The 22,776-nt window shown below is 62.2% G+C and overlaps 1 protein-coding gene across 2 annotated transcripts; it reads right to left on the bottom strand.

Annotated features, from left to right (window-relative positions):
* Positions 1-311: 311 nt before the first annotated feature.
* CLCN7 (chloride voltage-gated channel 7) lies at positions 312-22,661 on the bottom strand. Of its 2 annotated transcripts, XM_036915874.2 has the most exons (25): positions 22,404-22,661; positions 15,569-15,640; positions 12,836-12,907; positions 12,641-12,706; positions 12,376-12,508; positions 11,968-12,077; positions 11,367-11,447; positions 10,515-10,577; positions 10,355-10,438; positions 9,620-9,713; positions 9,297-9,361; positions 8,791-8,907; positions 8,037-8,091; positions 7,525-7,585; positions 6,819-6,957; positions 6,280-6,373; positions 5,032-5,201; positions 3,996-4,047; positions 3,693-3,820; positions 3,507-3,592; positions 3,069-3,198; positions 2,526-2,585; positions 2,273-2,449; positions 1,905-1,985; positions 312-1,659 (listed from the first exon to the last, which is right to left on the bottom strand). In XM_036915874.2, exons 1-25 carry the CDS (start codon positions 22,653-22,655, stop codon positions 1,573-1,575), a joined length of 2,529 nt encoding a protein of 842 aa, XP_036771769.1. In that variant the 5' UTR covers positions 22,656-22,661; the 3' UTR covers positions 312-1,572. The 2 variants fall into 2 exon arrangements, with proteins under 2 accessions (XP_036771769.1, XP_036771770.1); XM_036915875.2 differs by lacking the exon at positions 15,569-15,640.
* Between the last annotated feature and the right edge of the window lie 115 nt (positions 22,662-22,776).

Consider the following 22,776-nt stretch of genomic DNA (forward strand, 5'->3'; position numbering starts at 1 on the left):
GAGCCCCGTCTCTCCCCTTCCTGCAAGGCCTCCCAACTGCCGGCTTCTGGAAGGGTCCAGGGGCCCGTTCAGACCCCAGGCTAGTGCTGCCGGCCTGGGTGGGAGTGATCGCTGGCCCTCTGGTCGGGGCACAGGAGGAAGGCCAGGAGTCCCAGGGTGGGCAGAGTGCAGCCAGGCCCACCTGAGCCAGATGCCCTGGGGCGTGGGGGCCGTCACAGGGCCGTCCCAGACAGGGAGCTGGGCACCTGCCTGGCCTGCGCTGGCAACGCCCTCCTAGCAGCCACGGTGAACAAGTAAAAGAGACTAGGGAGTGGGTCTCAGTCCACTTTATTTAACCCAACGTTATCTAAATATTGCCATTTCGACAAGTAATTGTCTCAAAACGGTAGCAAGATGCTGCGCACGCCTTCTCCACGCCGAGTGTCCGGCGCCTAAGGCGGTGTCTCACGTCCCACCTCAGACCACCGTGGCCCCTCGGCCCTCACTCCGCCAGGGGCCCCGTGCTCTCCCTGAGGTCACCCAGGCCCTCCCACCGGGGGCGGACCAAGGCTTCCCTGGGCTTCAGTCAGCCCCTCACCCAGGGGGCTTCCCCATGGGGCACGCCTGCCTGTGGCCACACTCGTGCCAGACACCACGGAGGCCCAGTCCGGGGACACCCCTGCCCCATGGCCCCACAGGTCCTGCTGCTGGACTGCGGTCAGTGCTGCCAGGGACAAGGAGGCTGGCCCCGGCCACCCGGGTCCGATTCCTTTATTTCGCGAGTTTCAATCCCCCACCCCCACAAAAGGGGCCAAAACCGCGGTGTCTTTGTTGCCTAGAAGTGGGCTGGGCACGCGGGAATCACCCCAGGACAGCCCCACAGGGCCGGGGCGCACAGGACAACAGACCTGCCCTGCCTGGCCTGGCACGGAAAGGCGTAGCACACTTCCTGCGGGCACACCGACTCACCCCAGAGCCCGCCTGTCCCGAGACTGGAACGAGCGGCTCTGGAACATGGCCCACATCCTCTGGGATTGGGGAGGGTGTGCTGAGACCCTCCCGCCCAGCTGCTGCTCACACAGGGGCAGAGACAACCGCTCATGTGGACTCCAGCTCAGGGTCGGGGTGCAGAGGCCAGTCTCAGCTCTCTTCTGGCTGGGACCCCAGCACAGAGCCTGCTGTACGAGGGGGTGGCCCGGGGGTGCCCGGGGTGAGTCTGGGCGGAGCCGCTGGAGCCTGTCCTCCGGGGTGTCGCCCCAAGTGTCCAGCTGTTATCGCTGCGGCAGGCCAAGCCGAGGGGCACAAGGCCCGGGGCCCCATTGCAGCCTCACGTCACCCAGGCTCCGGCTGGCAGGCACAGGCAGCGTGATCCCTCTGAGCTGGCCCGGGTGACGGAGCACAGAGCCACGGCGGGGCCCGTCCTGGGGGCCTGTAGCCCTGGACCCAGGGACCCAGCTCACTCGCCATCTTACACACACACGCGGGCACACAGACACACACACACACGCACACACACAAACACGCACGTGAGTCCTGAGCTCTGGAGGGTGCCGGATCCACCACCGCCTGGGCACGAGGCAGGGACCCAGGGCCTCACGTCTGGGCCAGCGCCAGCTCCTCCAGGCCCCCCTTCCCAAGCCGGTACCTGGCCAGGTCCTTCCTGGTCACCAGCCCAACCACCTGTGGGGGCAAAGCCAGGTCACGGTGTCTAGTATGCCCCCTGTCTCTGTGGAAGCCCCTGCCCTGCGCCAGAAAGCAACAGTCCAGGGAGCCCTGGTGGTGGGCATGTGGTCGGTCTGGGCCCCAAGCTCAGGGCCCCACACGAGCTGAGAGCCAGCGTGTGCCCATGACCCAGGCAGGCAGCTCAGGGGCCCGCACCCCTGCCCAGGGCTCTCTCGGGAGGGAAGCGGAGCGTGGGGGCTCACCTGATTGCAGTTGTCCACTACCACCAGGTGCCTGAGGCCCAGGGCCCGGAACAGCTTGAACACCCGCGGCAGTGACGCCTCCTGGAACGGGAGCCTGGCCTCAGCCTGCCGGCCACACAGCGCGGCCCCCACACCCAGCACAGCCGCAGGGAAGGGAAGAAGGCACCCCCCCAGCCCCCAGCCCTGCACTGCGGGACATGCGGCCGTGTCCTGCCCCACCCGGTCCTGCCCTTGGCCAGCTACTCCGGCTCCCCACTGACCCCCCACCCCGGGCCAGCAGAGGCAGCAGCTCCACGGGGTTCTGGAGAGACTCGCCACCGGGCAACCCTGGGGCGGGACCCCCACCGCCTCCCTGTGGCCGCAGGCACCTGGGGCACCGTGTAGGGGCAGGGGTTCATGAACTCGGAGAGGTCCATGGTGCACCCGCGCTCATCCTGGGACACGTGGATGGACTGGATGGGCGGGAAGCGCGGGTAGGCGTCACGGAAGTCCTTCAGCCTCAGCCGCCGCCGCACCAGGCCCGTGTTGGACCGCTCCACGAACACCTGAGGGCAGCGGGCAGTGGGCAGTGTCGGGCTGGTGCCAGGCCCACCCCCACATGCCCGCCCCCAGCTACCCTACCTTATGCTTCAGCAGGACGATCAGCTGCGAACGCAGGATCAGGCCCCGGAGCCTGGCTGGCTGCGGGGAAGGAGGAGAGCCTCCGTCTGCTGGGCTGGGGCCCTGGTGGGGACCCGGCCTCGAGGCACCGTCTCCTCACCACAGGCATTTCACCTGCACAGCTCGCTAATCACCGACCATCTGCCCGAGGGGCAGTGGAACCAAACAAGCAAGGCGGAGAGGTGCCGGGGGCTGCAGTGTTTGGGGGAATTGGGTGAAGCAGCCCTGGGCTGGGCAAGCCACCCTGAACCACAGGTGTGCGGGGAGGGGCGGGCCACGCTCCATCAGGACCTCTCCTGACAAAACGCACAGCCACGGTGCCTCGGTGGACCGCAGCCTGGGGTGTGGCTGCGGGACATGGCATGTCATGGGCCTGTTTGTTCATGGCTGTGAGCAGGTCCTTTTGCAGCGAGCACTACGCTACGAACCTACAAACAGGCTTCCCGCACCTTACAGTGGGTGCCACCAGGAGCCCGGCCTCCCTGAGAGCCCGCCCCCGGGCACCTGGCTGTCATGGGCGCACTCCACCACGGGGAAGCCGTTGTGATTGGACGCCGTGCAGCTGAGCACATCCACAACAACGCCCACCTTCTCCCGCCTCCGCAGGCAGGTCACCGGCGTGCTCATCACCTCCCTGAAAGAGCACCCGCCTCGTCGGCCATTGGCCTCGCCGTGCGGCAGTGGGTGCTGCCTCCACGGGCCCCTCTTCGCACCGGAGTTAAGTTCAGCAGGCAGGATGCTGCCCAGCATGGGAGACCCGGGACAAGGGGCCAGCCACCCGCACCCTCCGCGACCCATCTCCATGGACACTGGGACACGGGCGCAGCCCCACACCCAACGCCCCCGGTCAGGCTGCGTGGGGAGGAGGCCCCAGGACTGCAGGCCTTCCCCCTGACCCACAGGGTCACCAGGCGGGAGGGGCGGCGCTTGGCCCGCGGGTACCTGGCGGTGAGCGAGTGGGAGGTGACAGGGGCCTCCCAGTGCAGGAAGGGCACGCTCTGCAGCTGGATGTGCACGTCGTACAGGCCCTGGGGAGAGACGCGTAATGCGCCAGCGGCGTGCCCCAGAGGCAGCCACAGGGATCGGCTTGGTGGGGCCCCTCCCTCCACCTCTGCTGCCGAGCCACACCTCGATGAAGACGTCCCCCACGATCTTGGCAGTCATGAGGACCAGCATGATGGGGAAGCCATAGGTCACGTTGCTGGTGGCCTCCATCATGATAACCGTCAGGCTCAGCGTCATCCTCACGATGCCGCCTGTCAGAGGGGGGGAGTACCTGCAGGCCCCGTGGCACCCCCCATCCCGCCCACTCTGTGCCCCGTCCATTCGCCCTCCAGGCTGCCCTTTGGAATGGAGTAAACACCCAGCCTCTATGTCCCCAGGAGCCAGGTGCCCCCACCTTGGGGCCCCACCACGGCAGCCGGGACTCACCCAGCTGGGCAGCGGCTCCCATCAGGGCGTACTTGCCGGGGTCCGCCCAGACCTGTGGGGAGGATAGAGGCGGCGTCAGCCCCCCACCACAGCCTGCCAAGAGCAGGCCACCCGGGCCCCACACCCCGCAGGGAATCCCGGTTTGCATGGGCCTAAAGGTGTGCCACGGCGCCGCCTCACGAGACAAGGTCGGGAACACCCCAGGCGGGCATGTCCTCCTGGGCGATGTGCCCGCTGGAGCCCTGGCAGTGTGGGGCAGGGCCCCTCTGGGCATCGAGGCAGGAGGCCGGTCCCGTGGGTGCGGGCACCACACCTGTGCAGAAGCCCTGCACCACAGGGGCACAGAGCGGGCCCAACGGGCCAGCGTGGACGAGGCCTGAAAGCTCACTAGAGGCTAGACGCCTGGGCCACAAACTCAGACGGGAAGCCGACTGGCAGCTGCCAGGGACTGGGGAGGGAGACAGACGTGACTGCTTAGTGGGGATGCGTCTCGTTCTGGGGGATGAGAACATCGAGACTAGACTGCCAATGGTCAGCCAGCTCTGAACGCGCTGCATGGCCACTGAACCACATGCTTTTAAGAGTGGTTCCTGCGGCAAGTGAATTACACGTGTATAAACCCGTGTCTGGAAGGACCCCAAGCAACGCACAACCAGAGTCTGGTGGGTGCAGAAGGGGGACCGGAGGCTCATTGAGGCCTGCCTACTCTCACTTGAGATAAATAAAAAGAGAATACTCCAAATAAAAGCCAAGTGCCAAGGTGGCCGGTGACAGCAGGAAGGCAGGGGGCCTGGTACCCACGCACCCCTGTCCCCAGCCCCTCGGCTGCCAACCCTCCCACGGCACGGTCTTTTACAGTGACAGTCTGTGCGGACTGTGTGTGTGGACAGCTAAGCTCCCAGCAAGTCCCCGTCAGAACAGCGCCAGCCAGAAATCTCCAAGGTGGAGAAGAACCCCCCGGGGGGAAGGATTTGCCAGTCCGCGCGCACCGGGAGCCCGGGCCCCTGGCCTGGTGCGTGCAGAGCCTCACACTTACTGCGGCCCCCGTGAGGGAGGACAGGGATATGCCGAAGAGCCGGCCCCAGGCGGCCCCGATGAGCAGGGACGGGATGAAGACGCCAGCAGACACGGTGAGCCCGTAGGTCCAGCAGGCCAGGAGGAAGTAGACGAGCGTGAAGAGGCCGAGGGTCATGGGGTTGTAGGAGCCTAGGGAAGGTTGGGCTGCTCCATGGACTCACACCTGAGCAAGGCCACCCTACCGGGTGCCCCATTCCTGCCTCCCATCACGGCCTGACCCTGACACCCCAAAGTCTCTCCATCCCGAGACCAGAATGCCGAGTCTCGGAGGCCCAGTCCTCTGAGGTGGGCCTGGTGCCATGGGCAGGATGGCGACCTGAAACCGAGGGAAGGATCCCCTTGAGATCGGTGTGTGAACAGCTGGCACGGCAGTGCGGACCACCGGCGTCTCTTGGGGGCTCTCAGCGCCTGAAGGAGGCCAGCAGCCAGCAGCCCACACCAGGAGACTTCCAGAACAGGAGGCTGCTGGGCGAGCCCAGGGGCAGCGCCTGCAGGCCTGGACCCACACAATGGCCCCGTTCGGTGCCTTGCAAAGAGAGCTCCGCCTCACCCCACTTTTAGAAAAGCCTTTCTGTTAAATTCTGCGAACTCCTGTCACAGGTGCACAGAGGAGTAAGGCCCAGGAAGTTCCTTGTGGCCTGGTTTGTGACAGCAAACGATTGGAGACAGCCTAAGGGTCCCAGACAAAGGCAAGACAGTGTCACGGAGCAGCCCCAGGGGAGGCCAGCTGGGGGCTGCGGTGTGCGCAGCAGGCGCTGCCGTGGGCCTGCGTGCTGCAGGCGGGACAGCCGCTGTCTGGGACGTGCCCTGAAAAGCAGTGGTCGGCGCCGAGCCCACTGCTCGTCAGCAGCGCATGTAGTTGCGGGAGGCTGGCCACAGCGCCGGCATCCAAGTCACCAGGCTGTTTTTTGACCAAGAATGACCCGTGCAGCACCCAGAAGGAAAACATCCCGGGAGACAAGGCTGTCCCACGGACCAACGCCCGAGCAGCCGCCCTCCCGGAAGGGCAGGAGAGGCGCGGGCAGCCTGGCTGGGCTCCATTGAGGCCCTTGCTTCCAGCTGACTCCTGGGCTGCCAACTCCTGTCCTCCAGCGCACCCTACCCCTGGCCAGAGCAGTGACCTCTGGCCTCGGGACACTCAGCCAGAGGCATCACCAGGCCTGGGCTCAGGCAAACGTGGCCGACAGCCCGGAGCACAGGCACACACCTGGGGGGTCGTGGAAAAGGCCGACCACGCTCTTCTCTGGGGTGTTGAAGAAGGCTGCGGCCATGGAGTTGTACTCGCCGTCCGCACAGAAGAGCTGCAGGGTTGGGGGACAGGTCAGCATGTGGGGTCACCCTGTCTGGGCAGCACTGGGCACACACACGGCCGCAGGGAGGTAGGACGCAGAGCCAGGCCTGGGGTGGCGAGACTTCCACAGGCAAGTTTAGCCCTTTAGGAGCCCTGGGCTAGACAGCAGGTCTGTCCCTGGAGCATGGGGACCCACGGGCCACACTGAGCTCACCCCCAGAACTCACCCATTAGATGCCTGAGGCAGCAGGCCCAGCCCCTCCCGGGCTGAGCAGAGCCCTCCGAGGCCCCACCTGCTGCTGGGGGTGGCTCAGAGCACCGCTGGGCTGTCAACAGCGCAGCCTCACCAGCCCATCCCTCAGTCCATCCTGCTCTCCCGGCCGCCTGACCCTCTGCAGACGCACCGGCACGCTCACATCTGCAGCCTCACCCCACCTGGGGCGCAGGCCCCCTACCTGGAGGGGGTAGGACACAGAGCTGCCCTGCAGGGGCTGGCAGTCCCGGGATGAGTAAATCAGCACGAAGGCGACCGTGGCCGTGACGGCAGCCACCAGCATGGCCTCAATCACCTGGAGGCATGGTCTGTGGATGTACCTGGAGCGCACAGCCAGGAGGGACCAGCTGCAGGACGCCAGGGCAGGCAGATGACAGGGGCAGGGGTGCCCACGGCAACCTGAGCTGGACCTCAGCACACTGACTGGGAGGTGACACAGCGCGCTTCATCACCAATGCCCCCTGACTCCCTGGTGGGCGCAGGTTACCCACTGGGCACCCGGTAGCAGTGTGAGTTGGTGCAAGAGGACAAGAAGGGCCCCTAGGCCCAGGACCCACTCAAGAACCTGCTCTCCTTACAGCCGAGGCCTTCCACAGGGCCTGCGCCAGCCCGACTGCACCCAGATCCCAGGTCCCCACACACCGGGCTGAGGTGGGCGCAGAAAACCCCAAACCTGGGGCCCTTCTGGGTCACAGGCGATTCTCCCTGCCCTGCCTGGGGGGCCACCCCCAGGCCTCTCCTAGCTTGATCGCCCCCATTCTGTGCCAGTCCATCCACCACAAACTACCATGGAAGGCAGCACACAGGGCTTCCGACAAGTCCATTTCCAAAAGCCTGGGGACATGGAGGCACCTGTCAACTTGGTCCACAAAACGGAGGTTTCTCACCTGATCCGAAACATTGTCAGCCAGTAATTCAAGGCATTGAACACAGCCCCAAGAACACCACCTACAGCCGGGAAGGAGGCACATAAGGGGCTCAGGGAGGAGGTGGAGGCGGCCTGGGAGGCAGGGTAGCCAGGTGAGCTCTGTGCAAACGTCTGGGCTGCACTGTGTCCCCGACAGACGGGCAAACGGACAGATGGCTCCTCAACACCTCAGCCTTCCTCCCGGGGAAAAAGCCTCCTCACAGAGAAACGCATGCTGACCAGGTGCAACCTACTTCTCAGAGGAGCCCCCGCCTCAGGGTCCCACCAGCGGAGGGGAGCGTACCACCCCAGGCCCCCCAGGAGCCACACGGGCAGGACGCGGAGGGCAGCCGGCTCAGGCGGCCCTGGAGCGGCGGGCGGGAGTGGGGCCGACCCGCCGCACACTCTGCTCTGCCGGAGGCTCCTGCCGCCCCCCAAGAGTGACAGGGAAACGGGGGCCGGGCAGGCTGGGTGCCGCGCGCTGGCCCTTACCCACCACGCCCATGGCGATGAAGATGGGGATCTCGTGGATCGTGTACACCATCGTCTGCAGGGAGAGACGGGACGCCCCGTGAGGGGCGCCCGCTGCTCAGGTGGCCGCACGCACTCGGCCCACAGGCTCAGGGCCCCCAGTACTCTCTCAGGGCCACGGAGGCCCTGTGGGACAACACTGGGCGCCACAGCCAGCTGGGGCCCCTCCCACACCAGCTGCTCAGGGTGGGGGCAGGCTTTCCTCTGAGGCCTCCACCTGCTCCCCAGCGGGGATGGCGGAGCTTTTGCTGAAGGAGGGCATGACGCGGGGGAACCCTGGAACACAGCTCGTGACCCCAGACAACGGCGAGCTGCAACATCCCCACAGGCACAAACCATGCCTGGAGTGGCTCCCAGCGCACGGCGTCCCAGTGATGGTACACCCGGCCCAGGCCCCCCCAGAAATGTGGCTGGGCCTCCTCGCCCACTGTCAGCTGCTGCCCAGCGCCCAGCCTGCCAGCCTCAGTGTCCCTGCCAGCATTCTTGGGAAGCTGAGCCGGACCTGCAAGTGCCTGCCGGGCGACGGGCCTCAGCAAACGCGGAGGCCAGGTGTGTGTTTTACCAGGGCCCTGCCGCCTGGCCCCCAGAGCCGGAGAGCTCAATCCTGTGGCTGAGCGGGATTTCCCAGGGGCCCCAGGCTCCGCTGGGCCTAAGGAACACGGCCCTGGCCCTCGCCAAGAAAGGCCCAGCAGGAGCTAGGGGACAAGCCGGGTACCTCTGTGTCAAATCTCCCGAAGTTAATGAGGCCTGGGCTGGACAGATCCCAGACGTTCCCATGGTAAATGCTAAGCACGAAGTTCAGGGTGAAGGTGGAGATCATGGAAGCGAAGAACTGTGGGCAGAGACACGGGCGCCATCGGAATGTGGCCTCCAGCTGGGGCTCCGAGCCCACCAGCCGATGCCCTGGAGGATGGAGAAGGGGCCCCAGAGGCTGATGAGAAGGGGACTAGCCCTCGCGCCAGGCCGGCTGGGTCACAGCTCTGGCAGGTGTTGGGCCAAGCCGGTGACGGGCCAAGGGAGGAAGGGTGTGGAGTCTGGGGGTCCCGGTGAGTTAGCAGAGGAAGAGGGCAGCAAGAGGACAGCCAGCGGCTCCAGTAGGTGCCCGCAGAGCCGGGCCAGCATGGACTCATGGGGCATGGCTCCCACCAGCTGGGCAGGGACCTCAGGTGGGAGCCCCGGCGCACGGGCAGAGCTGGGCAGCGGCTGTCCACGGGCACTCACAATTCTCCACGTCAGGAACTGGTTCCAGAAGGAGGCACCCTCCTCCAAGCTGAACAGAACCCCACCTGGGACGACAAGCAGCCCAGCCCTGAGCGGCCCATGCAGGCCACGGGAGTACCACCCCCACTGCTGCCTCAAGCCCCAAGGCCCCGGGGCAGCCAGCCTGTCGAGGCAGCCGGGGCCCCCTGGGAGGCCACCCCATCCGGCACTCTAGGTCTGCAAGCACCAAGACTCCTTCACACAGCAAGGAGAGCACGGCGCCTGAACACGGGCACCACGGGGCTCGCCAGACCAGGCAGGGAGGCAGGGCCGCCCCTCCTCACCCACTGGGGCTCCGAACGCAGCAGACACGCCGGCGGCAGCTCCTGCTGAGACAAAGTCCCGCTTCTCGGTGTCTCTGCGGAAGTACTCAAAGATCTAGAACAGGACGGATGGGGACGTTCTCAGCCAGCTTCTCCAAGGGCACTCATCTCAGAGAGGGGGAAGGTTGGCTGAAGGCCCAGGACAGGGCCAAGGGAGGGGACATAGGGGAGGGGGGCCCTGGGAAACTCGTCAACTCCTGGGTCCTCGGGAGCATGGAGCTGGGGCGGCGGCGAGACCGAGAGCGATGGCACGATGTCCCAGCCACGGCAGGGAGGCTCCACGGGCTGCCCAAGCCACGTGCTAAAATGCACCGACTCCAGGGCACCTCGTGAAAACCCAGTGACCCAAACACTGAGGACATGCGCTCAGCTTAGAGACTCTACCCTGTGAAGCCACTAATTGCCTCTGAAATTCACACATAAGCCCAGGGCAACACACATCAAATCACTGGCAATGTTTTGGAGAAAGAAGACAAAATATCTCTGAAGTGTATCTTGACAATTAATCATCTTTAATTCACACACATCATTCCTGACCGCTTTCCGGGTTACCCTCTTCCTGCAGGTGCTGCGACAAAAGCTGGGGGCACCAGCAGAGCATGCCTGCTCGGAGCATGAGGGCCCCGCTCCCCCAGGGCCCTTTGTGGTCACCCTCTTCCCCGACACTGCCCTCCGGGGCTGGAGGAGCGGGCTCACCTTGAAATCCCGCTTCAGGGACGTCGACCTGCCCTGGGAAATCCCAGCAGCAATCACGGAGCCTGAGTGAATCATCGGCCCCTCCTGGAAGACATAGGGCAGTGCTCAGGCCACAGAAGCTCCTGGACCCACGGCCTCGGGCCACGCCACGCTCCCTTACCTTCCCCACGGCCAGGCCGCCCACCACGGACAGGATCACTCCAGCCACCTTGATCACCAGCGTCTGCAACACAAAGGAAAAGACATCAGCTCTCTGCCCTGAGACCACACGTCTGAGAACCGGAGCAGCCAACTGCGGCCTGGCGGCGTGAGTGCCCAGCGCCACGGCAGGCGCCCCAGGGCACGCCCTGGCTGGTTCTTCCCTGCCTTCCTTGGTCTCCAAATGACACACGCTGAGTGTCACTGACCAAGAGGCTGAGGACACGGCCACCCCCGCTCCGCAGGCCACTGTCTCCCAGGTCACCACCCACCACCCGGTCCCTCCTGAGTGCCCCAGGTCGGACATCATCACCAGTGGCTCCTGCTGCAGGGCCCTGGGCACAGCCCTCCTGGCCGGCCTGCCCCCGGGCCACGTCACCACGGGCTGACCCACCACTGAGAGCTCCCGGCGCCCCTGCCCCACAGGGCAGTAGAAGAGCCCACAGGCTGATTGCCAACCGAAACCCAGCAGTGCCACGGGAGGGACCAACATCCTGGCCCACACCAGGGTGCTGCTGAGAACTTGATACAATGAGCATTAAGTGAAATCCTGAAAGCAGGAAAAACCTCCTGCACTCCAGGACCCCAGGAGCTGTCCTCATGCTGAGAACACGAGCGCGTGCCGCTGACGCTGCCACATGTTACTTAAAAATAATGCACAGAGAGGAAGTTTTCACCACTTTCCAGGAAGCTGGCGGGGAATCTGCCCAAAGTCCACAAACCAGTCTGGGCTGGTTCTGGACATGCCAGTGCACAGACCCCCCAGCTCTGACCTGGCGAAGAACCCCGATGCCGGGTCATCTCCGTGCCTCACCTTGAGCCGAACCACGTGAGGAATCTTCACCCCGTTGAGGAAGCACTTGATCTGGGGGATCCCGCTGCCAGCAGCCACCGGCTGGGAGGAGGCAAGCAGGTGCTGAGTGGGCTGCTGGCACTGCCGCCGGACCAGGGCTGGACGGCCAGGCAGGGACGCATCCTCTCCCCACCCCACGTGCACAGCGACACCCAGGGGGGCAGACGCTGCAGAAAGAGACAGGGCCCGGAGCTCCCCGCACCCTCGGGGGACCACGCGCTGCACCCCAGACAGCTTCTGGATGGCTCCCCTTCTTCCTCCGACACCCCATGGTGAGGAAGGGTCAAAGGGCAAGGCCACGGGATGGAGGCCTCGGCGGGCGGCCCCCTCCTCCTGGATCCAGGCCAGGCCTGCCCGCCCAGGGCAGCCCTTGGGCGTGGGCTGCTGCACACTCCTGTGGCCCCGCACGTGTGCCCAGCACGAGTGGTGTGGGGACAGGTCAGGGTGAGGAGGCCCAGGTGCCCCTGTCTAGCCACGGGGATCTCTGGCAGAAGCCATGGGTGGGGGTGCCGGAGGGGTTCCCACCCAGCCCAGACCTGCCACAGCCTCCTCGTGGCCATACCTCTACGAAGGCGACGATCACAGAGCCGACGAGCACGAATGAGGAGTTGAGCGCGGCCCACAGCAGGAGGGAGGAGGACAGGCCGCCCGTCTCCGTGAACCTGTCGATATCTGCGCTCGTCAAGGACACTGGCGGCTCAGCCGCTGGGCGCCACAACCCAGCCTCCTGGGCCCAGGGTGCCACCCCGGGCTCGAGCATGCCCCCGGGCACAAGAGGGCCAGCTGTGCTACCTGGAAACCTTGGCGACACCATACGGCCCAGCTGACAGGCAGCAACTCAGCCAGCCGGCACATGCACCGGGCTTGGCACTTCTGCGGGCCTGGCTCTGACTGCACGACCCTTGGGGGCCCTCGGCTGTGCTGCTGGGCCCCCCACCAGTTCTGTGGGAGGGGGAACTGCAAAGGATACTGTCCTTGATGACCTTGTATTTCAGGCCGGCCAAGTTCTCCACCACGATGTCGATGAAGCAGGCCACGAGGCCCGTGAGAATCCCGATCATGGCGCAGATGACCCAGCGCTTGATCTCCACGGTCCGGAAGGCCTGCGGGGAGGCATGTCAGCAGGGAGTGTGCCCAGGGGCTGCCCTGGTGCCAGTGTAGCTGGCCCTGGAATTCCGCCGGCTGCCACCGTGCACGGCGCCCTGCACCCAGGCCCCCCGGGCCAGCACACTCACCGCGTGGTTGATCCGCCTCTCCTCGTCCAGGAACAGCTGGTTCTCGCTGCTGTCATAGTCCAAGCTCTGCAGACCGGGCGGCACAGGGCAAACACTGACCCCGGCGTGCCGGGTCCCCCGGGGGCGGGGGGTGGGCTGGGAGGGGACAAAGTGCCCGGGGGGTGCCCGGGGCAGGAGCGGAGGGAGGACGCCCACCTCGTACTTGAGGGACAGCAGCTTCTCGCTGTGTGGGACCTCCCTGGGGAAAGGGTGGGGGGGATCCGCCTCCTGCAGAAGGAAGACAACCAGCACGTTCCAGAGTGAAGCACAAGCCCGGGCCTCCCCCCGAGACAGGACACCAGCCACGCACTCCACACAAAGTCCTCGGCAAGGCACCACAGACCAGGCCCACGGCGGCATGGCCATGTCGGGTGTGTCCCAGGGATGCAAGGTTGGTTAGACCTCTGAGAATCAATTAACGTAACATGGCTGGGGTATGACGGGAAACATCAGGGGCCTCTGCCTGGATCCCGGCCCCACTCCTAGACCCCTCGGCACCCCTGGACTGGTGTGTTCTGTGTGCTACTAAGACGGATGGGGGCCCCTAAGTCGTGGCAGGGTGGGCTGGTCACCAGAAGACCATGGCGCAGAGTTCCAGTCCAACCCTGACACTAGAGATGGGAGACGGCATGGAGGCTGATTGGTCAATGACTTTACCAGCAGTGCCTGTGTAATGGGGCCTCCATTGAAACCCTAAATGAGGTTTGGGGGCTTCCAGGTTGGTGAACACATGGAGGTACACGGGAGCCCCACATCCCTTCCCCATAAACCTGCCCGGGGCGTCTCTGCATCTGCTGTTCCCGGGTCGGATCCTTTATGACGAACCAGTTAACAGTATTTCCCTGAGTTCTGTGGGCCCCCCTAGGGAACTGTGGAACCCGAGGAGGGGGCCGTGGGAACCTCACCCTATAGCTGATGGCTCGGAAGCATGACTGACCACCGGGACCTGTGGCTGTGTGTGAGGTGGGGGTGTCCGGGGGACTGAGCCCCCAGCCCGGGGCCTGCGCTAATGCTGGGCAGTTAGTGTCGGAGTCGAGATGAATGGTAGGACACCCAGAGAATCAGAGAATTAGTGTGAAGAAAAGCCCCACATAAGAAAAAAGTTCAATGCTGTTTTAACAGAACAAAGGACAAAATTCACATGATCATCTCAATAAATGCAGAAAAAGCATCCGACAAAAATTTGATGCCCCCTTCTTGATAAAACACTCCACAAGCTGGGAACAGAAGGAAACTTCCTGGACCTGCTGGAGGCACCTACGAAAACCCACAGCGAGCGTGTCCCCAATGGGGAAGGACCAGCAGCTCCTCCCAGAAGGTCAGGAACCAGACCAGGACACCGTTCCCACCATTTCTGTTCAACACTCTGCCAAGTCCCAGCAGGGCCATTAGGCAAGAAAATGGGAAAAAGGGAAAACGGCATCCAGATGGGAAAGGAAGAAATGAAACTATTTGTAGTTGACGTGACCTTGTGTGTAGAAATCCCAAGAAATACTCCAAAGATTAAATTAATAATGCAGTAGTAAGAATGAAGGACACAGGTCAGTCACCAAAACCGCACGCCTCTATGCACGTGCAGTGAACAAGCTGAAGGAAATGAAGCAAACTCAGCTTACAACAGCATAAAAAATAAAGATAAAAGACTTATTCCTAAAATGTATTTACCAAAGGAGTGCAAGACTTGCGCACTGAAGGCTATGAGACGTTCACAGAAACTGAAGCCTACATAAATGGAGAGACGCCCTGCACTCACAGATGGGAAGACCTAAGAGTCAGCGTGACCCCCTCTGCGCTCCCGGCAACGCTGATGAGAGTGACCAGCTGACACAGAGCTCCATGCGGTGATGCAAGGGACCTTGAACAGCCCCAACCACCTTGAAAAAGGAGAACAGAGCCAGAGCACTCGAACTTCCTAGTTTCAAGGCTTATCACAAAGCCAGTCACCAGGAGAGCGCAGCAGTGGCCCAAGGACAGATGCGGGCCGACGGAGACCACTGAGGACCCTTTTTTTCCCACAGGAAACGGTGCTGAGAAAACCGGACATCCACATGCAAAAGAATGAAGTCGGACGTTATCTAACACCACATACAGAATTAGTGAAAAACAATCAAAGATCTAAAACCATCGGCCTCTTACAAGAAAACTAGGAGTGAATCTTTACAGCCTTGGATGAACGCAAGCAATGGAAGGAACAGACAGACGGGCCTTCCCCAAATTCAAGGTTTCTGTGCCCCCAAGGAGGGCCGCCCACGGGAGAGAGGAATTCTGCATTGCATGGGTCTGATGAGTGATTTGGTCTAGAATATAAAGAACTCTCACAAGCAATTACAAAAACAGAAGTACCCTGATTTAGAAATGGGCACAGAATCTGAACAGACATTTCTCAAAATGAGACACACAAATGGCCATCCCACACCACAGGCCATCAGGGAACCAGAGAGCAGAGCCGCAGGACGCCCCGGAGGAGGTCAGGCTCAAGGGGGGGCTCAGCAACGGCCCCCTGGCAGCTGCGGGACAGTCCAGCCCCAGCACAGGGGAGGGCGGGGCATCCTGCTGTCCACCAGGCATGCTCTCCAGGCCCCAGAGCCTGGCCCGGCCCCCCAGGGCCCCCTGGCACCCACCCTCGCCCACCTCCCACTCCCCAGCACCAGGCGCAGCACTCCCGCCCGCACGCAGCACTTCCCACCTCCACGCCACGGCTTGGCCTCCAGGGACACAGGCCCTCAGAGCGGCCTTCCCTGGTCACCCAGGCGCCGGGGGACCTGCTGCCTGCCAGTCACTCTGTCCCTGAGCCCTGCCCTGCCCGCCGCCGGCCTTCTGCTGGGCTGCAGGTCCATGAGCACAGGCCTTGTCCTCCCTGCGAACAGGCCTGGGACGACAGCCACTCACCGAGTCCAGAAGCTCATCATCCAGCTCCACGCTGCTCATCTGTCCGATCCGGAAGAATGATGAGTGGGACGACTAGAAGCAGGAGAGAAGTCACAGGGCCGTGCTGTGCCGGGCCTTGCCGCCCACCCCAGGCCCACCCCTGCCATTCGCACCTGCCACCAAGAGGCCGAGGCCTTCCTCACCCAGAGACCCCGCTTCCCTTGTGCTGAGGCACTCAGAGACTGGAGACAGGGCATCTGCCAGCCACCAGGACCGAGGGCCCTGGGAGGGCCGCACCGCGTCTCCTGGCTCCCTGACCCCAGGGGAACCCTGGGGGTGCAGGGCCCCTCCTCCAGCCCCCAGGCTTTCTCTGTGCATCCCCCTGTCGTGAGACTGAGTGGCTCTGGTAGGCAGGGACCTGTCACAGGCCTCCAGGCCAGCCCGCAGACACACAGTCAGAGGCACCTCATCTCCCAGGGCAGGAGCACCCCCAGGACACCCCCTCTGTTATGGGGCCGAGCTCCCAGGCCCAGGGGTGGGTCCGCCACAGAGGAGAGACCACGCACACGACTGCTCTCGTGCCCACTGCCCAGGCACGCGGAGGCTGGCCCTGGGGAACAGACACAGGCGCCAGCTCGTGTTTATCCAAGAGTCAGCCAGCCAAGCTTCAGCATGTCAATCAGATGTTGCAGGGAACATACTAGAACATGACTGGCTGCTTCTCGGACACACAAATGTAACCGGCGCCAAGCACTGTATGGGGCAGCCCCACAGCAAGGACAGGATGGGCAGCCCCTCATCCGCAGTCACCACCGTCCACGGGCAGATGGCCCCCCTGGCATCTCATCAGAGTCTGAGAGCAGCCAGCCCCACGTCCCAGTGCCTGGGGCACCACCTCACTCTGTCCCGCAGCACAGCGCCTCGCGTCACACCCTCAGAGGAAGGTGAGTGCAGGGTGAGCTGTTCTGAGGTCACGTTCATGCAACCTTTCTTCAGCGCCTGTTATGGTGGCTCTGTTTCTGGTTAGTTGTGGCTATTATAACTACACTTCAGCACAGGGACATAAGCACAGACAAAAGCACAGCACATCCGGGTTTGGTCCAGCCATGGCCTCAGGCATCCGCTGGGGGGGGGGTCTCAGAACACATCCCCGCAGGTGGGGGCTGCTCTCGCGCTGCCCGCACTGTGAGGAGCCCCAGAGGGGTACAGAGCGGAGGGCATGCCGTGCATCCCCTGGGAAAGCGTGACGTGGAGAGCCTGCTGCAAGTAACCCTAGCAGGGCCCGTGACGGGAGGGCACAGGGGCGTCGGGGACACCGGCTGACTCCAGCGGGGATGTCTGAGTCTCCTGGGCCCTCGGCCCCAAGCATCACAGCCTGTGTGGCTTCAAACAGCAGAGATGTGTTCCCTGCCGGCTCTGGAGGTGCCCGCAGGCGGTGCTCCCGCAGGGGCCGCGGGGAGGATCCTTCCTGCCGCCGCCAGCTTCTGATGGACACATCCCTCCCACCTCTGCTTCTGCCATCCGTGGCCTCCTCCGTCTTCTCCGTGTGAGTCCGCCCAAACCTCCCTCAAAAGAGGCACCCGGCTCCTGAGTGAACACTGGGCAGGAGGTGGGGAGCTGGCTGCTCCCCAGCAGCACAGGAGCAGTGGGGGGGCGCCCTGGGCCAGTGCGCCTGGCCACACGCCTGACCACAGAATTGCGAATGCAGCTTCTCAGGGACACCTCCGCGATGGTGGCCAGGCTTGGCCGACGGGTAGACAGGGCGGCTAAGCCAGGCCCAGGCGGAACTGAAAGTCCAGCTGTGATGGGAAAACGGAAGAACTGATTTGCGGCCTGGCTGGGCAGGGGGAGCCCACAGGAAAAGACAGTCTGCCCACTTCGGTGTTGTTCACGCCGATCACGGAAGCTCTAGGTGATGGCTCCCACTGCACCAAGGGGGCCCAAGGCTGGGGCCCACAGTGTTTCCTTCGACGTCCGGGCAGTGCCTGAGGGCCAGGCTGCGGCCTCACGCCTACCGGGGAGAGCGCGGCAGGACGGTCCAGGTGGGCGAGGACTCGCGGTTCAGGTGACAGTGGGTCCTCAGCACCCAGGGCAGGATGCCAGGCGAGTGCGGCTGTCTGCACCCCAAGGAAGCGCCGTCTGGACCCGGACATGGGTGAGCGTGCGGGGGGCAGGGTGTGCTGACAAGTCAGGGGCTCAGCCCCACCAGCCCCACTGCCACCCCTTCTCCAGCGCCTCCATGTTTTTCATCTTTTCTGAACTTCACAGGCATTTCAGGAAGTATCTTTTGTGATGAAAAAAGCCATTTTCTTGAAGTTCAGTGATTTAAATTTCTTCCAATTTTCTTAAATGCAAGTTAAGTTAAATAGTAGTTCCTCAAACTACTGACATACATGACAACCTGGAAGAAACCTCCAGGGTGTGATGGTGAGGGAAAGCAGCCGCTCCTGACGCTCACATACCGCGCAGTCCCACTGACCTGGCGGGAGGGGAAGGCGCTGCACAGCTAGGATGGGGACATCGTGCTGACAACGTGGCCCATGTCCTGACTGGCACTGCGTGCCCAGATCCACATGTGTGAAGTAGCGGCTGAACTACACGCATGTGGCGTGCCACTGCCAACGCCCTGTTTCGGCACCATGTGATTGTTATGCAAGATGTAACTCCTGGGGGGACGGGAAGGTCCACAGGCCCACTCTGTAATGTCCTGTCAATTTCCTGTAAATCCATAATTACTTAAAGAAAAAAACTTACATGCAAATGGGACTATGTCAAACTGGAAAACTGGCATCAAAGGAAACAGAGCAAAAAGACCACTTACAAAATGGGAAAAAGTACCTGCAGGTCATGTGTCTGACCGGGGCTATTAGGATCTACACTCAACTCCCACAACCCAGCCACAAAGAAACATCTAACTAGAAAATGGGCAGAGGACCTGACTAGACATTTTTCCAAAGAAAACATACAGATGTCAACAGGCACACGAGGAGATGCCCCACATCCCTTCTAATCGGGGACCGCAGATCAAGCCACAGTGAGACACGCCCCTCGCTGGGAGATGAAGACACTACCCCAGACGAGAGACCAAAGTGCCGGTGAGAGCGTGGAGAAGCCGGACGCCGGGCGCACAGCCAGTGAGAGCGAGGCGGTGCCTCTGCTGTGGAAAATGGTCTGGCATCTCCTTGGAAACTGGAACCAGAGCTTCCTTATGCCCCACAATTGCCCCTTTGGGTAAGTACAAAATAGAACTGAGAGCAGAGTTTGGAGAGATGTCTGTGCCTGCATGCTCACAGCAGCGTGGTCCACAACAGCCAAGGGGTGGGGGCGACTCCGGCATCGTCCCCGACAGGTGAACGGATAAACTTAACGTGGTCCGCCCATACAACGGGGCACTTGGTCTTAAAAAAGAAGGAAATCCTGACACCTACGGCCACATGGATGAGCCTTAAGGCCATTTTACTGAGAAAGAAGCAGTCACAAAACACAAATATCTACAAGGTTCCTAGGGCAGTGGGACCCTAGAGACAGAAAGGGCAGTGGGTGCCAGGGGCTGGGGTAGGGATGGGGGGGTGAGTACCGATGGGAACAGAGGTCCAGTTGTGCAAGATGCAGAGTCCCGGGGATGGCGGCGGGACTGCACAACAGCATGAATGCACTCATGCCCCTGGTGCACACTTACCAGTATTTCAGATGATGAATTTTGTTTTTACTACAATTAAAACAAATTTTGAAAACCACTTAAAGACCGACTGCCATCCACCTCTGCTGCTGGAACATCTGCCGGGCCCCATTCTCAGGGAGTACACGGGGCCGCCGCAGCCAGCACCTCCATCAAAGGAAACACGCTGCCCACAAACAAAGTGTACATGTGACACAGGCCGAGAGGACGGAGAACCAGAGGGAGAGATGCCCCCAGAGGGGGCGGCAGCCAGGTGCGCAGCGGGACGCGGGGAGGGGAGCGGCCCCAGTACTGTCACCTCGTGTTCCGCATGTGGCAACCTCCGCTGTGGGTTCTCTCTGTACCCTCTGGCTCAGTCTGGGCCCACTCTTCTCTCTCAGCTCTCTGCACTGCCCGGCCATAGCAGCGTCCTAGTCTGCCTACCCAGACTTCAAGCATGCTGAGTGCAGTGGCTCTGTCCCACCCACACTGGCCCTGCACAAGGGAGACAGATTCAGGGAGCCCTCGGAGGCACTGAGGTGGCCAGTCTGAGCTCTAAAAAGTGGGGCTGGGGGTGGGTGGACAGACAGGAGGACAGGACAAGGACAGAGGCACAGGGACTTCCTGGAGGGGCTGCCCCTGGCGCTGTGAGCCACGAAGGAGGTGGAACTCACCACGTGGAGCAGAGCTCAAGGGGTGGTGGGGATGACAGACGACTTGCCCTGCAGCTTCCCTGCCCCTCCCTGCCCCCGAGCACTCTCAGACTGGTCTGTGGCTCCAGGTCACCAGGGCAGGACACAGAGGTAACTGCATTCCCAGAGAAGCAAGACCCCAGAACCGACTCTAAACAGTAACCTGAGAGTCGCACTCCACTGGGCTCTCAGGCAGACCTGCCCAACACCGAGTTCCCTGGAAACGCCCTGCGCTGCATGGCAGATATCCCCCCATCTCTAACATCTGCCTCTGGCTCAGATTTTCCCCCTACAAGTTCTCAAAACAATCTGCTGCCCACCACATGACCGTGACTGTCCAGCTGACCTCACCCTCCTCCTCCCAGCAGCAGACCTGCAGCGACTGGCTGGTAACTCGCCGTCACAGGTGGCTCTGAACAGCCTGGTCCCAGGTGGACAGAGGCTGAGCTCAGGCTGGTCCAGGCCGCCCTGCCCAGGAGTCTGTGCCGGCTCCCCCACTGGATGGTAACCACCTCACCATCCAACTCTGGATACCCTGCAGCAAACCCCGAAGGGCCATAACGTGGCCAGCTCTCAAGTCCAGTTTACTAGAACATAGTAGGGCAGCTGGTGGCCTGGGCCAGCATTTCTGTTCAAATGGCCCTGGACTGAGAACAGCTTGGAAGCTGCAGCACGAGATGCCTCAGTGCCCACCCGAGAATTCTGCCCGCTGGTCCAGAGCAGACCCTGCTCCCAAGAAAGGCAGCGTCAAGGAATCCAATCAGCTTCCCGGGAAGGCACGCAATGAACAGCAGCCCAAAGACAATTCTTGGCATGCTGCTGTTTTAAACACTATGCAAAGGACCAACAGTTACCATCTACAGGCTTACTCAGCACCACATGTGTACAGCTCGCCTCTGCTGGTCCAGGGCGGTGCTCCTAGTGCAAGTCCCTCCTGTCCTTCCCTTCCCGGTCTGCACAAGGTGGGCTAAGGGTCCTCCAAGTTTGGACTCTCCAGCTTCCTGCAGGGCTCTCCCAGAGAGGAAGCCAGCAGCTGTCTCCAGCAGGTCTGACCCCACCAGGTCTCTCTCCCAGCCTCCACAGCCATTCTGATTTACTTTCCAAACTCTTGCTGGTCCCCAACATACACTCCCTTTATCCTTCCTTGTCTGGACTCTTCAAGACTGGATCCAAACGTGATCTCTTCTATGCACGGGGCTCCTCACTGAGCGCTGCGCCTGTTTCTCCATGAGCCTGGAGACAGCAGGAAAGAGGCCACTTCCTGCACCTGTGTGTCCCAGGCAAACGCCTGCAGCTGGGCACAGAATAGGTGCACAATAAACTATCTTGTAAGTTGTTTAAGAACAGCTAGTCAGTTATTAAATGCAAATAAACAAAAAAAGCTTGCAAGGATGTTTTAAGGGAATGAGTTTTACAGGAACAGATAAACAAGCTCTTTCAAAGAAAGCCCACTCCTGTATCTACTCGCAAGAAGTGAGAAACCCCAAGCTCTCAATCCTGAGACAAATCCAAGTTCAACCTCAAAGTTTCTGATCTCTTTACTTGTCAGCCCTTAAAACCAGTCTTACACTTCTGTTCTGTAGACTTACTTTTAATAGAGTAAAAAAGGAGGAAGAAATGTTCCAAGAACGTAATCAAACACCCATATGTTCAGCCACTGCAGATAACTTCTCACGCAGACACAAAACCACGTCAGCAGAACATTTTAAAGAGCAGATTGACTTCATCGTGTAATGCTCTTCCAAGAGACAGGGGAAACCTAAAGACAAGTTCTAGAAGACCAGCCTGATACTTGTGTCCTTCCTCATTTTTAAACACTGTACAAGTATTCAGAGTACAGATCTAGCACAAGAGTTTGAAAAAAAGCATAATCACAAAACAGAGTAACACCCAACACTCAATAGAAAATCGTTGGTAAACTCAAAGCTAACATGGCGCACATGCATTCGTGTAAAGCCAGTCTCCATCGCTGACGTTCTGGGCACATTTCACCCACTCTGGCCTGTTGCTTAGTGTCTGGCTGCACGCTGCACGTTCAGCTAATTGCTAAGGGAAACTGAATCCAAACACCCGTCATTCCTGAACTGGCCCTGACCCTCTGTGCCAGTCCTGCGGAACAGTGGCAGGCAGGGTTCCTCGGCCACTGGCACGGAAACAAAAAACTGCTCGCACAACACCCGAGAGTAATGGCGAGCCCCGCTCGTCACCGGGCCCAGGGCTTCCTCCCAGGACCCCAGAGCCCTGGGCCTCGGCTTCAATGCTAGCTCTGCCACTTGCCCAGAGACGCCCTGGGCAGGTTCCCCAGCCCGTCCGCTGCTTCGTCTTCACACGGGGGATGATCCGAGCACGAGCCCCGTGAGGCTCAGCAAGGACCGCGCCCGCCAGCGCCCGCCTGGCAGAGCGGCCCGCGCCCGCCCCCGTGCCCGCCGCGGGGAGGCTGAGCGCGCAGAGGGGCCGCCGCTCCCTCCGGCCCGGCTACGCCCCACCTGTCCGGCGCGGGGCCTACCTGGTGCGCGGCCGGCCCGGCCCCGTTCAGCAGCGGCGTGTCTTCGCCGGCCGGCGTCCCGGGCCGCGCCGTCCTCCGCAGCAGCGGCGCCGCCTCATCGTCGTCCAGGTCGCGGCCGGACCACGACACCTTCTTGGACACGTTGGCCATGGCCCGTCGCGCTCCCACCAGCCAGGGAAGCGTCGCAGCCCAGGGCTCGCTCTCGGGACCGCGGTTTGCTCTCGCGCCCCGTGACCCCGCGCCGGCAGTCATGTGACCCCGCGCGACGGCAGCCGCCGAGGGTCTTTCGCGCGCGGCGCCTCCTGGGAGTTGTAGGCCACAGAGAGGCGCTGTGGCGAAGGGCTCATACTTGACGCATGAGGATGAACGTATA

The sequence above is a fragment of the Manis pentadactyla genome, chromosome 10 (assembly GCF_030020395.1).
Source record: "Manis pentadactyla isolate mManPen7 chromosome 10, mManPen7.hap1, whole genome shotgun sequence".
In the NCBI taxonomy this organism is placed as follows: Eukaryota; Metazoa; Chordata; class Mammalia; order Pholidota; family Manidae; genus Manis; species Manis pentadactyla.